This window comes from Wasmannia auropunctata, unplaced genomic scaffold, assembly GCF_000956235.1.
Source record: "Wasmannia auropunctata unplaced genomic scaffold, wasmannia.A_1.0 LD335903.1, whole genome shotgun sequence".
Lineage (NCBI taxonomy): Eukaryota > Metazoa > Arthropoda > Insecta > Hymenoptera > Formicidae > Wasmannia > Wasmannia auropunctata.
The window spans coordinates 3393663-3409510 of NW_012026987.1; the positions used below are offsets into that span (position 1 = coordinate 3393663).

Consider the following 15848-nt stretch of genomic DNA (forward strand, 5'->3'; position numbering starts at 1 on the left):
GGGGGGGGAAGTGGAGAAAGCCGCGTCGTCATGAACGATTCACCTAAAGATATTTACTTCCACCTTAACTAACTTGTTACTTTTCTCGCGTTCATTTTTTTTTCGTTTTCTCGTTTTCTCGCGAATAAAGAAAAACAACGTGTGCAGCCTGATTAGGCCTGCGTTTCTAGCAAAAAAATTCCAAAGAGGGCAAAGGTCGTCGCGGCATCACGTCGCGTCGCGTGCAATTAACGTTAATTGGAATGAGCGCACTCACTGTTAAGCTCTATGACGACGGTGGTGGTGGGTGGCGGCGCTAATTGAGTGTTATTCGCTCGGCAGGACAGCTTGGCATGATGATGCCTCCTCGTGAGAGCTTTCACAGTCACGTTGCTGATGGTTACGACGTTGGTCTCGCCGCCCGGTCTCTGCGTCTCTCGAACTTCGGTAGACGCATGGATGTTCTGCGATTCCAGATACCACGAGACTTGCGGTCTGGGTTTACCTGCGCAGACAAAATGGAACTGTAGTTAGGAGGGTATAAGCGGAATAATGTGTGATGCCGTGTTAAAGTTGCAGACTATCTTAGATTTAATTATTTAAAATCCAGCGACAAGATACGAATTATATAGTGAATCGGTTAAATGTACAAAATATATGCAAAACTTAAAATTCTAACAATTAAAATTAATAATTGCAAGTATAATAGTTGTAAATGTGTAAATTGTAAATAAACTTATTAATTTTACACAGTGGTACTGTATAAAATTGATAAACAAAATCAAATTTTAATAAATACAATTTCTCAAAATTTAAGCAAGAATTATTCTACAAAGAAAAAATTCTAGAAAATATATTTATTTCCAAATATCTCATATTACTAAAATGCATATGTAATCCATCCTAAATTATTCAATAGTACGCGAAACACTTCAAAATTACTCTAATTACAAATATATTGAGAACATCTAAAGAAAGATACTTTTTTCCCATCTAAATACTGCATAGATGTCAAAAAGAAGTTGATGAGTCCGACCAGAAATCTTTCTGTGAAAGTCACCTATCAAACTTTAATTAGCACATTCGACAAGCTCGTCATGTTACGACTGTAATACGTCGACCCGGGGCTGAAAAAGATCCGGGATCGTATCGATAATGGTGGGACGTCGTCTGTCATTATTCCTCTGGCAATAAGCGGGTCGACAGCGGGGGTAATTCGAGTGGCACGTCCCAAGGGCCGTAACGTGGATGTCACCGTCAATCACGACGGCGGACGGGCCTCATTCGGCCGAACGGCACGGAGATACTCCACGTCTCCCATCCTCGAGAGACCGCTACCTGTGGCTCACCGCCGCTGACTGTTACGACTAATTATGACGAAAGGGAATCCCGAAAGTGCGCGCTACGGAGGTAAATACACGCCCGTGAATGTTACTGAAGGCGCCGCACGTCACTGGTTTACTACTGGCTAATTAGCAAGGTATACTTGTCGTCCGGGGATGTTAGTAAGGAAAGCTGGTAAACTATCAGAGACACAGACAATTGTCTGCCGCGAGAGAATACTCGCGAATTCGGCAATTGTAAGCCGGAGCCGACAATGTAAATCAATTCCGACAATATACAACGATCCGGGACCAATTATTATTGTTTTAAGAAAAAATTCTTAATTATTCAAAATAAACCTCTAATTTTACATATACACGTTCGTACAATAATAGTGGATATTCGTTAGCAATTTTTGAGAGAAAATTTTATTACAGCTCAAAAAGAATTTAAAAATTTCTAGCTTTTTAATTCTTTAAGATCAATTTGGTAAATTTAACCCTAGGTATACACTGTTTTTTTTTTTTTTTTTTTTGACGACGTCGTATATACACTGAGGTCCCAGGAACCCCATCCATATTTATTACTGTAACTTTAGTAAAAATGGACATATTTCAATTAATTTTTTTTTCAAACTATAGAGAATTGACCAAGAAACAAACCCATAATGTTTAAAAGTAGATAGAATTAAGGAGCTCCAAGATATACGGGTTCAAAGAAAAAGGAAAGTTCAAAAACGCGAAAAAATCTCGATTTAGCACCTTTTTTCAAAAAATCATATCTCTTTTGTTTATAGACCGATTTGAAAAATCCTTGAAAATTCTGAAAGGGCATACTTGAAATAGTAACAAAAAAATTTGGCGATCTGATATTTTAATTTTTCAACAAAACTGTAAGTAGTCCCGGGAACCCCACGTTCACTTCAACTGTTCACTGCTCGGTTGTTGAGCGATAATTGCCGCGCGTCAACATGTCTTCCTACTAAGGAGATCCCAAACTTTTTTTACGTCAATATCCCAAATCCCTCCCCTTCCAATTTTAGAAATGCCAAACCGAGAAAGTTTCGCTGGGGTCCCGGGGACCCCAGTGTGTATATCTAGGGTTAATATAAAGCCTCAATGCACATAAAATACTAGTTTTGTAGCGTAAAATATTTCTTTTAACAGCGTATTTTTCACTAATAATGAATATTTTAAGTTATTCTGTTATATTAATAAAAAAATAATTATAAAAAGTTTCAAGCAGATTTCTCATTAGTTACAAATGTTAATTTTCTTAGAGATGGAATTTTAAGAGAGTCTGAGTTTAAAATATCAAAGGTAAACGTGAGCTGCATTTTAGAATCTTAATTTCAAATGATGTTCTCGTCTTCGATTTCGAAGACGCTTTGTAGCATATAGTACCATTGCCCGGGCAAACAACGGCATGTACTATTGAACGCTGTCCGGTATTAACGGATACCCGCCGCCTAATCAACAGTTATTCTAGATGAACCATCTGTCTAGCTCACAGACGGGTTGCCTATCCTAGCTGTCTACATGGATATCTATCCAATCAAAGAGACGTCCGTACATCACATATACATCTTGTCGAAAGCCGTGATCATTGATATTGATAGTTAGAACGTAATAATTAGGAGTGACTATTTGCTCAGTTAGAGCTCTGCATTAATAATCCGGAGATTGACATTTGCTTAATCAATGTCAAAATTTGCTATGCGTTTGATTAAAAATTTCATTGATTTTCCTTGCTTTTTACACTCCGAGACAAAATAACTGAAGTATTTCTTTTTCAGCTATGAGTTTATTCAAAGATGAATGGAAAATATTTATGATTGAATTTCCTCGATTTAATCATCAAAATTAATCGATAGAGATAACAGTTTTGTATTTCTAGTCAATTTCGAAAAAGATTTACCTTAAGAGAAGTTTAATTTAAGGTTTATTGAATTACGTCATGTTCTTGTTTTAATAAGACAAATACGAGTATTAGTTTCATTAATCTTTATATTATTAAATTAATAAGATTACTTCCAATTAGATTAATACGGTTAGATTAAATTAGATTAGATTAACGCAATGCCATTTTTTCTTTCGTGTACGGCAAATTATTATCGCAACGCGTGCAAAAAAGACCCATATAATTAAAAATACAATTATTCTGGTACACCAAGATATGCATAAAATTGTTATTTACGTCACATCAAGGATTTGTATTCGTATGTGACGCGGAACTGCTGATGCAGTTTATTCTGCGTCTACCTGCAGCGCTGGAACAACTGTAAATGTTTGTCCTCTCACTGTTCTTAATGCGCGGGTGACACGGATTTGCGTATTTTGCGAGACAAGCTTTACAGGGTAGCATAGAATAGTTGAAGCTTAAAATAATTTATCAAACGCAGCTTATGAATGAGCGTAACAAACGAACGCCGGAAGTACGGAAAGAAACAAACAGGTAATCCTACATGCGCGGCGTTATGGCGGAATACGTATTATCTACAATCGCGTTAATTTCCACGGGCACAATGCGCTGAAATCGCATTAATTTCCACGGAGTACACGTTCATTAAACAATAACCAGGATATGAACAGACTCCCCGTCGTCGATGCTAACTCTGCGCGTTCAGGACGCGCGTCTGTTGCGAGCTGGATGACCCGAGGAAAGCTTTTAATTAATACGCACGATAATAAGCAGCGCGCATATCGAGATATCTATAAAGAAAAAAAAGCAATGATCAAGGTATTTCCCAACGCGTTACCATTAACTTATAATTTTTCTCCTTACAGATTTCTATCATATTTATTATATATTTATCTTTTTCATTAATTTTTATAATATATGTATTATAATATATGTATAATTTATCAATTTAACAAAATAGAAATCTTTAAAATGATGGAGAAATTTTTGCTTGTTTTTCAAAGTACCGATTTCTATGCGCTCGACGAGATAGTTTCGCAAAGAAATTATTATCGTAATTCATATTCGTGGATAATATCGCACGCTTTCGCGACTCCCTTCCTGTCGCGACGGCGTTTTCGCATTATCTCTCGCTGCGAGAGATAACCCCCCCCCCCCTTCCCCTTGTCTCAAAAAGAGGGCGATAATAAGCGTTCATTAAGTCCTACACTATAATTAATTCCGCCATCGAGACCACCGCTCTCCCATTGTTTCCCTGCGGAATAATTTCCTCTGCCGTCCCGCAGGATACAAATATACCCGTCAGTGGTATCTCAAAGAGAGAGAGAGAGAGAGAGAGAAAGAGAGAGAGAGAGAGAGAGAGAGAGAGAGCTTTCCCTCCCCCCCCCAACCGTTTCGCTGTGAACTCGCTTTGAAGCGAACTACGTAGACACAGTGTATACACAGTGTTGTGGCCGTAAATTCTTTATCGAGAAAGAATATCGAAAATCAATAGCTTAATGAATAAGTTACTGAAAACTGAGGTCTCCTCGCTGCCCAAAACGAATCTTTATTTCTAATGACTGCATGGAATTTTATTATTTTTACTTTTTATTCTAATATACTCTCGCTATGAAATACGGGAGTAAATGCGCAAATTTAAGAGAGTATTCTCTTTATATCCGAGTGCTTTAGATTGCATTTATGCGTGCCGAGTAATAAAGTGGCGCGGGTTATTACGATTATTACGACTTCTGTCCCGGATCGCGCGCGGGCGGGCACTCAGAAAAAACCTCCGTGTATTAAAAGTCGTCGCGAAACTAAACTCATTACCGTGCCGCGGTATACCTTGTCGCGGTGCGCACTGTCGCAGCGTATATTTTTATGACGTTATGGCATTTTAAATACAGTTACAGCGTAAACGCATCTCGGGGATCGTCTCCGGCAGATATAAGTCTCGCTTCCGCTCGTTCTCGTTAAGAAATGTAAATGTTAGTTCACAATGAGGATTTTGAGCTTTAAACAGTAAGAAATAGACCAATCGTGGCGGAATATGAGGAGAATAATCGATTGTAATTGGTCAATATCTTACGGTGTAAGACTTAAAATCCTTATTGTGGACTGACACTAAAAGCCCATCTACAATGAGAGTATAGTAAGTCGTAAGCTGTAAGAAATTGATCGAATCACAGTCGAATATGAAAAGAATAATCGACTATGATAAATTTCTTACGGCTTACGACTTACTGCTCTCATTGTAGATCTTGTAGATGAACCTTAAAACAACGATGCGCGCGAGTATATTATTGCACGGGATACTCTATTCGCGGCGCGCGATTATCTGTTTTCCCCGGGCGTTGCCTCATCGTTTTACGTGTTTCAACCCCGCCGATAACTTTTCCGCTCCGTACCGCTCACCCACGATACCCGCCGCGCCGAGTGTATCGCGATGAAACAAATGAAAGCAATAATCGCACAAAGTTATAAGTGGTAAACGCGCATTTGCGCACGTGGATTGTATCGTCGCGCTATTACGGGGCAAAAGGTAGGTATATCAAACGTTAAAACCGATCATATCCTATAATGAACTGTCGGTTTAATAAACCAATGGAAAAGTTGAACCGAAATTATTAAACCACGGCATCATCATTAAACACCGGGGTGGAACTTTAATCGATATATCACTAATACGTTCCACAATCGAGTATCAATTCACCCGAAAGACTATCGAGTTCACCGAACGCTCCCTTGCGTTCCGCGAATTAAACCACCATTTTTTTTCTCTTCCATTATTAGCACGTGTAAAACGTGCACGCGTCTCTCTCTCTCTCTCTCTTTCTCGCGGTTGTGTAAAGGCGAGGAGGCATAATCGGGATGCGCGAAACGTCCGCGCGAAATACGTGGGAGGGAATAAAAACGTCGTTTCGCCGCGAGAGACGAGAAGAGAGATAGATAGATAGATAGACAGAGAGAGAGAAAGCGAGGAAACGTGAATGGAGAGGGGAAACGCTGCGTTATGGCTGCTGGGTCGCGTTAAAACAAACATTTCGCTCCGTGACGCTGTAAAATTGCGTTCGATGCAACGCCGGCGCCGACAATGCAGCAGCCGGACAGCGGCCCCGTGGCGCGCGGAGGGCCGCGGGGGAGGAGGGGAGGGTTGGAGGGCAGGGGGAGGGACGGTGGAAACACACCGGTGGAAATACACCGTGTATTGTGTGGTAACAATACGCGGCAGAATGAGCGGCCAGCGCGTCGCGCGGCGTTTCACCAGCGCTTTTCGAAGAATGTACCCGCAGCGAAGCCGGTTTTAAACGCAGGCTCCGCTCGCTCGCTCGCTTTACGCGACGGCGAATGCTCGAAATACGAGCAGAGTGAGGTCAATTATTTTCAACGGCCGGCGTTGAATCGACGACGACCGCGGGCGAGCACAAGAGCGCGGTGATTGGGGAAGAAACCCCGGTGGCTGAGCTTTACGTGACGATACGCGACGAGCGTTTTCTTCTCTTTTTCTTTTGTTGTTTTTGTTTATTTTACACACGCGAGAATGAAAGAATCAGTATTTTTACATCGAAAGCATTTCCACGGAAGGGCTTTTATTTACTTAAGGCGATTGCGACTGATTGTTTTTGCAAATGAAGTTCTAAAATAACCCGTTGCGGCTCGCGTGGAAGATTTGCAAATGAAAGCCCTTCCTTCGAGGGTGAATTGGTAAAATCTATGTGAGTCACGTATAATTTACATTTGAAAAGTCAAACGACTCTCAGATCTGATGAGGATCTGTGCGCGATAAAAGTGAATCGAGAAGTGGAAATTCAACATTCTTATTAACATAGTTAACATTTGTTATCAGAATTGGACAAATTATGAGAAACAAAAATGTTGTAATGCGCGATAAAAGTACGTAAAATTGAAGAGAAATTAATTCGTCATTGTCTACGTTAGTGAAATGTACGCTCCACGATTGGATATCACTCGTCAGATATATGTAAGTACCAGTGGCGAAACAAATATAATGTTAGAAGGTATCCGTTTATGCTAATCGCACGCGAAGTTTCCTTTTTAGTGAGCATTTGCACAATGCAAATCTCTGAGCATCGTTGCGCGAGTAGTTCCCCTTCGGCATACCTACTCCCGACCCAAAGTTCTGTTGATATTAGGAATTACAGTCAATGCGTTATGTAGTTTGAATTTCTGCAAGATACACTGCGCGGATTTCCTGCGCGCCACAGACATTTGCAAACCTCAAAGCGGAATGAAAGAAGCATTACCGCTAAGAATCGCAAATATGAAAGTAAGTACACGAATCCAACGAAGCCTGAGTTACCGCAAACTTCGCCACTCACAAGACGCGCGTAAAATAGAAAATATTAATGCTCGATTTATTTGCCAACTTTCGTCGTTTCGCATTTTGAGAGGAGAATAATAATTTCGTGAGCGCAACAATAAATTATTTCGTCTCGAAACTTGCTTCGACGGAGATAAAAAAAAAAGAAAACTTTAGAGAAGTCGTTAAACTCGACGGTGAAATCGGTACTATTGACTCCCTCCGCCTTCTCGCGATATCGCATACAGCAAATGTTAATTTCATATTTAACGGAGCATGATTCTCGCCAAATTGCACATAAAATGGGAAACATTAATGCAAAAAACTTCGTAATTTTACATTCTCTCTACGATGATAATTCCGTTGAACAACTTCATAAATTTAGCTCGTTTTAAAATACAAAAAATACCTTTGGATAAATCGGAGAATTTTCTCTCGCGTGTCCTTAAATAACGCCCATCTGCAGCGGAGGAATATCTTTTGCATGGTATACGCGAGGATATCGCAAGGACTAACGACGGAGACGCTACGGAGGTCAACCAGGTCAGCTCGTAAGGGACGGTATGCATTTTACAGGATTTTATGTCACAATAAAATAAATTAAAGCCCATCGCTGCTGCTATCCTCTCGTGAGTTGAGCGAACCGAGAATCCTCCGATATAGGTTCTTTCAAAACTAAACGTAAAAGATTTATACTTGGAATATGTTCGAAAAACTAATTTAAGACACGCAACTGGTCTCTAATGCAATTATTTATAAATTAAAAAAAAACAATTATTTATATTTTACTTTAAAGTACAATTAAAGTCGAATTTTTAAATTAAAATGAATAGAGATAATTTACTTGACAAATATTCCTGCCACTGAAGGGTGTTTTTGCTGTCGCACTGGAGTCCCGGAAGATTCATATAACGCGAGAATCGTGACACCGGCGCGACACGTGTGTCAGGCAGCAAAGTTTAGAATTGAAAGCGCGACAAAAAACGTGTAACCCTCAATGTCTAACGACACATGTCGAACATTGCGTGAAAAAAAAACGGCGTGACACCGCATACCGGTGCTTGTGAAACGTCCTGTACAAAGCGGACGGAAAGTTTCGCTTTGCATATGCAGCCCGGCGTGGCGTGGCATGGCGCGGTAAACAGAAGCGCGCGTCACGTCGGATTTTATCCCGCATCGGCCGTCCTTTCGAGCTGTCCGCCGCGCTTTGCGTCCGACTCGGAATCGCGTTGCAAACTCACTCTCCGCCATCCGTAGCCGCGCGGGCGGGGCTGCTTGTTGCGCGTGCCGTAAAGTGCGCGGCGTTCAACCCAGTCGAAGTGTCGGAAGCGCATTGTGGAAGTGCAAGGCGGAAGTACCGGTCCGCCTCACTCGAGCCATTCGCAGTTTGCAGCGAGCGCAAGGAAACAGCAAAGCTTTAGACGCGGCGATCATTAATTATCAGTTTCGCAAAAGCACAGTATATTACAGACGTACGTCTGTAATTATGTCAATAAACATTGTATATCAATAATATTTCAACTATATTAATAATATTGTCTCTAATATTATAGTAACACAGAAAGTGTAAAAATACACACTGCTCTACACGTTTAAATCTGCATGCGAAGAACTCGCGAATGAAAAATGCATGTCCGACTAGCCGTCAAATCGCGAAACAATTATGTTTTCGTAACATTGTTCGAACGTGGCGTTTCCCTCAGATGGCTTTGTACCTCGTGTTTTTGTACCTTGTCTTCCTAGATACATTTCTCTTCGCAAACGGTAACAAGCGACAATCCCCTTTTTGTAGTAGCTCCTTGTTCACGTCTAAGGATAGTGACATTAAGGAAGACGGAAGGCGATTTACGTCAGTACAGGGCATTACAAACATAGCCACCCGGCGGCGGCGCACTAAAATTGCCGCATTGTATCCCGCGTACTGACGGCATTCACGTGAAATGATAACGCGCTCTTGCACGTACGCGCGAAATTTCATTTAATAAAACCGACACGCAACTGCATAACTATAATTACGCAGCTGTTACGACTTGTATGTATAATTATGTATATCAAAGAAAAGATTTATAAAAGAAAGAGTAACAAATTAATTTACCTAAGAAATTTATATCTGCAAAATTGATCTGTGTCACAAAAAAAATTAAATATACTATATATTTATATATGCTGCGTAATTATTATATATAATAGCCCTACGCAGTACATACATCTTTGTAGATGTTCAAATAACAACGAAGAGATATAAAATGGTGCATCGTGCTAGTTGGAATTGATATGTGATACTGCAAGTCAGTCATACGTTCCACTTTGCTTTATCCGGAGGGGGAGAAATCCTCGGGGACGACTAAGTAACAATTTGGGACGGCGAGTAATATTCGCCCGGGCGGGCACACGCGGCGAGTCTGACGGCGAAAACGGTGCACCGAATCGTTATCCGAAAATTCGGCCGTGAGCAGCCACGGAAGCTGCACTCGGGGCGAGCTACCCTAATCCCGCTTCGCATTAATAGGGTCTTTATTTCTCGCTGACGCTGCTAGCTCGATAAACCGGCTGCGCCGAACTCGTACGGTGGCCTGTGCTAAATCGTGTGCCGCGAATAAACTGCGATTACGGACCAGGTGAGCAGCTCGAAGAACTCGCCAGCCGAGCCACGGTTAAATCGATGGCGATCGTTAAAACTGAATTATGCTCTGCGTATTAATGCCGGAATTATGTGCTACTTGCGTCGTTGTATTTCCTTGCAAAATTACTTGTTGTTGGCCGTAATAAACGCATTATTATTAAGATTACAATGTTTCTGCTCTCACACATAAATCGCGGCATTATTATTATAATTATTAATTTTATAATCACTTTTTTGTATTATTAAAATTTAGATTTTTTTAAGTATAAAACTCATAAAAACAGTTTGTAAAATAAATGTAAAGTAAATAATGTGCTACAATTGGTAAAATTTCTTCCGGGAAGTGTTCAAGATATAAGCGTTTTATATTGATGTTGACGTCGAAAGTGGTTGGTTTTCCGAAACGCGGGGAATTAATAACCGCGCTGGAGGAGAAATCGAATGGTTATTATTCGCGGAGAACACTTCGCGCACGGGATATATTTTCCGAGATGACAATTTTGGTATTGCCCTCGAGGTCCCGTGGGGACCGCGCTTTATTTCCTTTTATATATCGGCCAACGATTCCCGCTCGGTGTGTACACCGGCGCGCGGGGAACCTTGAATTAAGCCGCAGAAATACTCGCATTTCTCTACGGGCGACCGGTCACCCCCCGGTCTTTTTCCCCTCTCGTTTAATACGTGCGTGGACTGCCGGCGGTGGACGCTGCTTATGAAATTGGCGTGGATGTATTATATTTCGCGACGCAGATGTTAAATGCGCGCCGGCGATGTACAGTCATGGACACATCGGTTGCGACACTTTCGTTTTTATAGATTTCAAAACGCACTAATATTTTGCAAATGCGGACCACGATTGGTGTTCCAAAACGCGGGGACAATTTTGGTATTGCCCTCGAGGGTGTCGAGCACTGTCTCTAGACATCGTGAAAAGTACATCGTGGTTCGCATTTGCAAAATATTATAGTTATCTACAAAATATATATTATGTATATTAAATATATATTGGAAACCTATATAAAAAGAAGTGTCGCAACCGATGTGTCCACGACTGTACACACGCTTTGCTCGGATACTTTCCATCGGTTTTACCGGTTCAGGGCAAAAGAGGTTTCCGCGTTGTGCAAAAAGATACGCGTAATTATTGCGCTCATTAACGCGAGAGAGGAAAATAAATTCGTTAAAGTCTACAGCTCTTTTGACCGGGCAAATATTTACGCAAATTACGCAACATGTTTGTTGCATTTTGTTTGGCACTAAATTTATTTACTGACTGTAATTACTTCGTATCTCAGTTTAAACTGAGTCTGCTTTAATAATTATAATTTGTGCCTCGATATAATACAAATGCTTTAATGTTACAAATATACGGAAATGGCGTGAGAAGATAATTGATTACGCTTCTATAAGTGTGGATGTTACAAAAAGAAGCCAAAGAAAGAGGCGTGTTGCACGCTAAAAGTCAGGGCGAGCACGACGAAGTTCGCAAGGGAGCAACGAGCGGAAAAGTCGTGCAAACAAGTGGCGCTCTGTATCTCTCGGCGAATGAGAAATACGAGCAATCAGCTGTTCTCGAAGAGATCAGACGAACACGGGCGAGAGAGTTTCCCTATCGGAGAGGGAGAAACGTGGGAGAAAAGACGGGAGTACAAATGCGCGCCGAAAGTTCGCTCGTCGCGTTTTCCGCTTGACGTTGCGGCAGCGCGACGGCCCTTCTTACTACTTCGCTACTCTCTCTCTTTCTCTCTCTCTTTCTCTCTCCTCTTTCTCTCTTCCTTTCTGTCGTGTCTCGCATTTCGTCACGAGCTTTCCGCCCCGAAGTCATCAGCTACCTGTACGCGGGCGCGAAAAACTCCACGGGCAAGTCGGACGAGGCGAGCTCGTTTCGTTGCCGTGTGACAAATCACCTGTCCCGAGGAGCGCGCTTCCGCTCGGCGCCGAAACGCGGCGAAAGGTGAAATTGCAACGACAGTAAAAACGCGTCGCGTATATACACATTGCGGGGAATAATGCCTAGTGTTGCGGTTAAATTTATGCCAACTAAATACAATGTCCTTTAACGCGGAAGCCATTTTCAAGACAGACATATATACAAGAGCCGTCAGTAGATAAAAAAAAAGATATATATAGTAATGGGCCAAAGCATTTTTGTACAATAGACACGATATATCTACCGTTAATATTTGAAGATACCTCGGTTAAGATTGTGAGGCTGAACACGATATCCTGAGAAAATCCTCGTCCGGCTTCGACGGCGAAAAAACGTTTCGCGACGAAAGCTGGATGAACCGCGCGCGCGGCCCGGGAATCCTCAACCAGGCGCAACAATGGAAACGTAATAATAAATAAGAAGCGCATGAAAACGCAACAATAGAGGCGTAACAATAAATAGAGGGAGATAAAAAGACGGGAGTGAGCCAGGGGACGTGCAATAATTTCAAATCATTGCCATGCCGCGCGGAATGTGAGACGCGGATGCAATCGTTGATCCTTAAAAATACCCGAAATCGCCGATTCTCCGAGTAATTTATCGCATATCGAGAATATATATTTTGTCATTTTCAATATAATAATCTTAAGACAAAAATATATCCACCTTAAACTTAAAAAAGACCGAAATTGAAGAGATTGCTACGATTGAAAACCAAGAATTCGGTGCGACTTATTGACTCTCGATAATTTCACTCTCCGAAAGTAGAACGTAAAATCTATATACGTCTACGTATTTCTCGAGATAGATACATAACAGTACGTAACGGTTTACATTCTTATATTGCCGCATGCCCCGCGATTGCAGAAGTCTAATAAGTATTTCAGCGGTCGCTACCGAGGGCGCGCGATTAATTATTTACCCTGCCGTTTTCAAAATTCAATGGTATCGACGTGCGCCGGATACGCTCGTCCACGCGGACGTGACGCGGTCTCCTCGCCCAGGTTCGCGTCGTAAGGGCGCATCGAGCATTCCCGGGAAAGGGAACTTAGTTCGAAACAATCCGTAATCCCGCGATGGAATTGCGCGAGAGCTAGGGGCGGACGACGACGTCGTCGGAAGGGCAGGCCGTGGCTCGTGTTAAACTGGAAATAGTGGCTCCGGCGATGTCGACGGAGATTGGCACGGATCCAACGGATTCATCGCGCCCGGCAGGGGCGACGAAGTCAACTATACGTTAATCTTCTGCCGGCGCGCTTTTCATTTTCTACTCGCCTTCCTCTCTTTCCGAGAGCCTTCCCCGAGAAGGTTCATTCTCGGCTACATCGACTGTATCGTACTTTTATCGAGAGAACCATCATTTTCCACGTCCAATGACGAATTTAGAATTTAAAAAAGTCTAATCGTAAGAATATGATTTAATTTTTTTAATAGATGTTTTGTCCAAAAATATTTTGCAAAATATTTTTCACAAGTGATAATAAGTATAAAATAAATTAATAAGATAAGAATTGCGATAGTTTATCGGAGATCGCTTTTGAAGATACGTTCTTTAGATAAAGATACTGTATACCTCTGGAGGGGCTAGGTGCTAGTATAAATTCCTGACGCGAATTTGGCGACTTTTCAAGAAGTTGATTACACAACAACGCGGCGAACTGCGAGGTCACTTCCGCCTCCTCTTCTCCTTCTTGATTTTTCTTGGATACCGAACTTCTCTCGTCTCTTCCTACATTTACCATTTCCGTGAAACGTTAATATAGAAAGAAATAAAAGTATTCTTACTTCGTCATCTACAGATTTTTATCGAGAAGACGAAAAAGGAAATGCGACGCTCTCTCTTTCTATCTTTCTCACACGTTTTCACGTGATATATTTCCAGTAAGAAACCGGAATTTAATTCTGCGAGCTTTCATGCTAAAGTTATCATTTTGAAATCTTTATAAAAGCGAGGTAGTCGCTCTGTCCAAATAAGTAATTCTAAAGCTACTTTTAGAACAATACTACTGCGCGTCAACGACAATCAACCCCCCACGTTCAAAACTCGAGAACTATACTTCCATCCAAAATAAAAAATAAATTAATAAAAACCCTAAATATATATCCTAAAAATATATAACCGTCCAAAATCAACGTGCTCGCAAAAGTTTCTTTCATGCGGACTCACGTCTCGAAAGGGTTAAAGACACAGTAGTCGCCGCGGGGTGGAGGCCTCGAGCGCGATCGCGATAATTTATTTCCGACGACGACGACGGAAGCGAGCGCACGATTTCTGGCGAGTGCATCGGAACGGTGGCAGTTACGGGGGATCGAAATTGGCGCGGGTCCAGGATGGATTCGGGCCGCCGCGCGACAAGTCGCTCCAGCGTCGTCGTTTCGGTGCCTACAGGAAAAAGCGGACTCTTTTAAGCTCACCCCCGCCCCTTCGCGGAGCCTCGCGACCCATCTTCTGCCGCCTGCTGCTCCGGCGCGCCGCGCGGCGTTCTTCTCGAGTGCGTTGTGTAGAGGACTCTAAATGGAATTGGCCTCGCGCCAGTGAATACCCACGGTTTCTTTTGGCGAGATGGGATTTTTCGTTCGGCACGCACGACGTACATTTGCGCCTCTCGTCCCTTCCTCGAGCGATTCGCGCGCGATTGATCGTTTGTCCGCGAAAGGATTCACGGAGGCAACTCGAATCGGAATCCAGAACTTTTGATCTTTTGATCGGCACAAGTCATCGCTTCATTCAGGGTCGATCGATAAGTAAGATAACATGCTTTTTTGAATTTTTTGTATACAATTAAAGAATATAAATTGGTTACTGTATATGTAACCTTTCTTTCTCTTCGAGTCTCGAATTTTACTTTAGATAATTTATGTATGTTAGCGAAGCTTTGCGCTAAGTCTCTCGAGTATAATGGGAAATCGGGTGCAAAACCTTATTGCGAATTTAGAACTTCAAGCTCCGATATTGCAAAATTATAATATATATTGAAAATGCTTGTGATTAAAATTAAACATTTAATATGCAGTTGCTTCTTTCGAGCTATACTAAGGTGACTGTTAAAAAGTATGCGTAAAGTTATGTTAACATTATGGATGACATTTACCTCCGTGCACTTCGCAGACCAGGAACAGGTCAGCACCCTCCGGGTAAGCCTCGAGAAGTTTACTCATGTCTCGCCTCTTCGCATCATAGATTATCGGCTTCGCCGGTGGCACTGTAAACAGAAAAACCGACATGTAAACGATATGCGCATTTTCCAGTTTGATAGCTCGGGCTGTCGCGAACGCGGCGCCCGAAGAAATTTGTTTAAAGGGGATAACTTCATTTCGAAAATTACACGCTGTCGTCATTAATATTTATTACATTACGTAATAGTATACTATAAATTATAAAATATGCATGTATATGTAAAATGCAATACATTTTCTACAGTAAAAAGTAGTAGAAAATGTATTGTATTTTACATACACATGCATATACAGCACGCGTGTGTCGTATATATACAGGGTGTCTCATAATAGGTGTATCACCGTTCATAGGTAGGTTGAACGGACTAAACTGAATCGAAAAGTCCTCTACCATTTTGCAAAATTCGCAATCGTAAACGAGACATTAATTTTTGAAGATTGACGAATAAACGCGTATTCATCCGGCCCACCGCTGAATGCAAGTGCGTGACAAGATAAATAGATTAAACTGAACAAAAAAGTCCTCTACTATTTTGTAAAATTCGCATTTATTAACGAGATATTAAGTTTATTTGCCGATCTTCAAAAATTAA

The 15848-nt window shown here is 41.6% G+C and overlaps 1 protein-coding gene across 1 annotated transcript in view; it reads right to left on the bottom strand.

Moving 5' to 3' along the window:
• LOC105455485 (sialoadhesin-like) overlaps positions 1–15848 on the bottom strand; it is a 197246-nt gene that overhangs the window by 94249 nt on the left and 87149 nt on the right. Inside the window, exons 4-5 of the mRNA XM_011698854.1 lie at positions 15171–15281; positions 257–484 (exon numbers count right to left, since the gene is read on the bottom strand). Coding sequence (XP_011697156.1) covers positions 257–484; positions 15171–15281 — 339 coding nt within the window. The remainder of the gene's footprint in view (positions 1–256; positions 485–15170; positions 15282–15848) is intronic.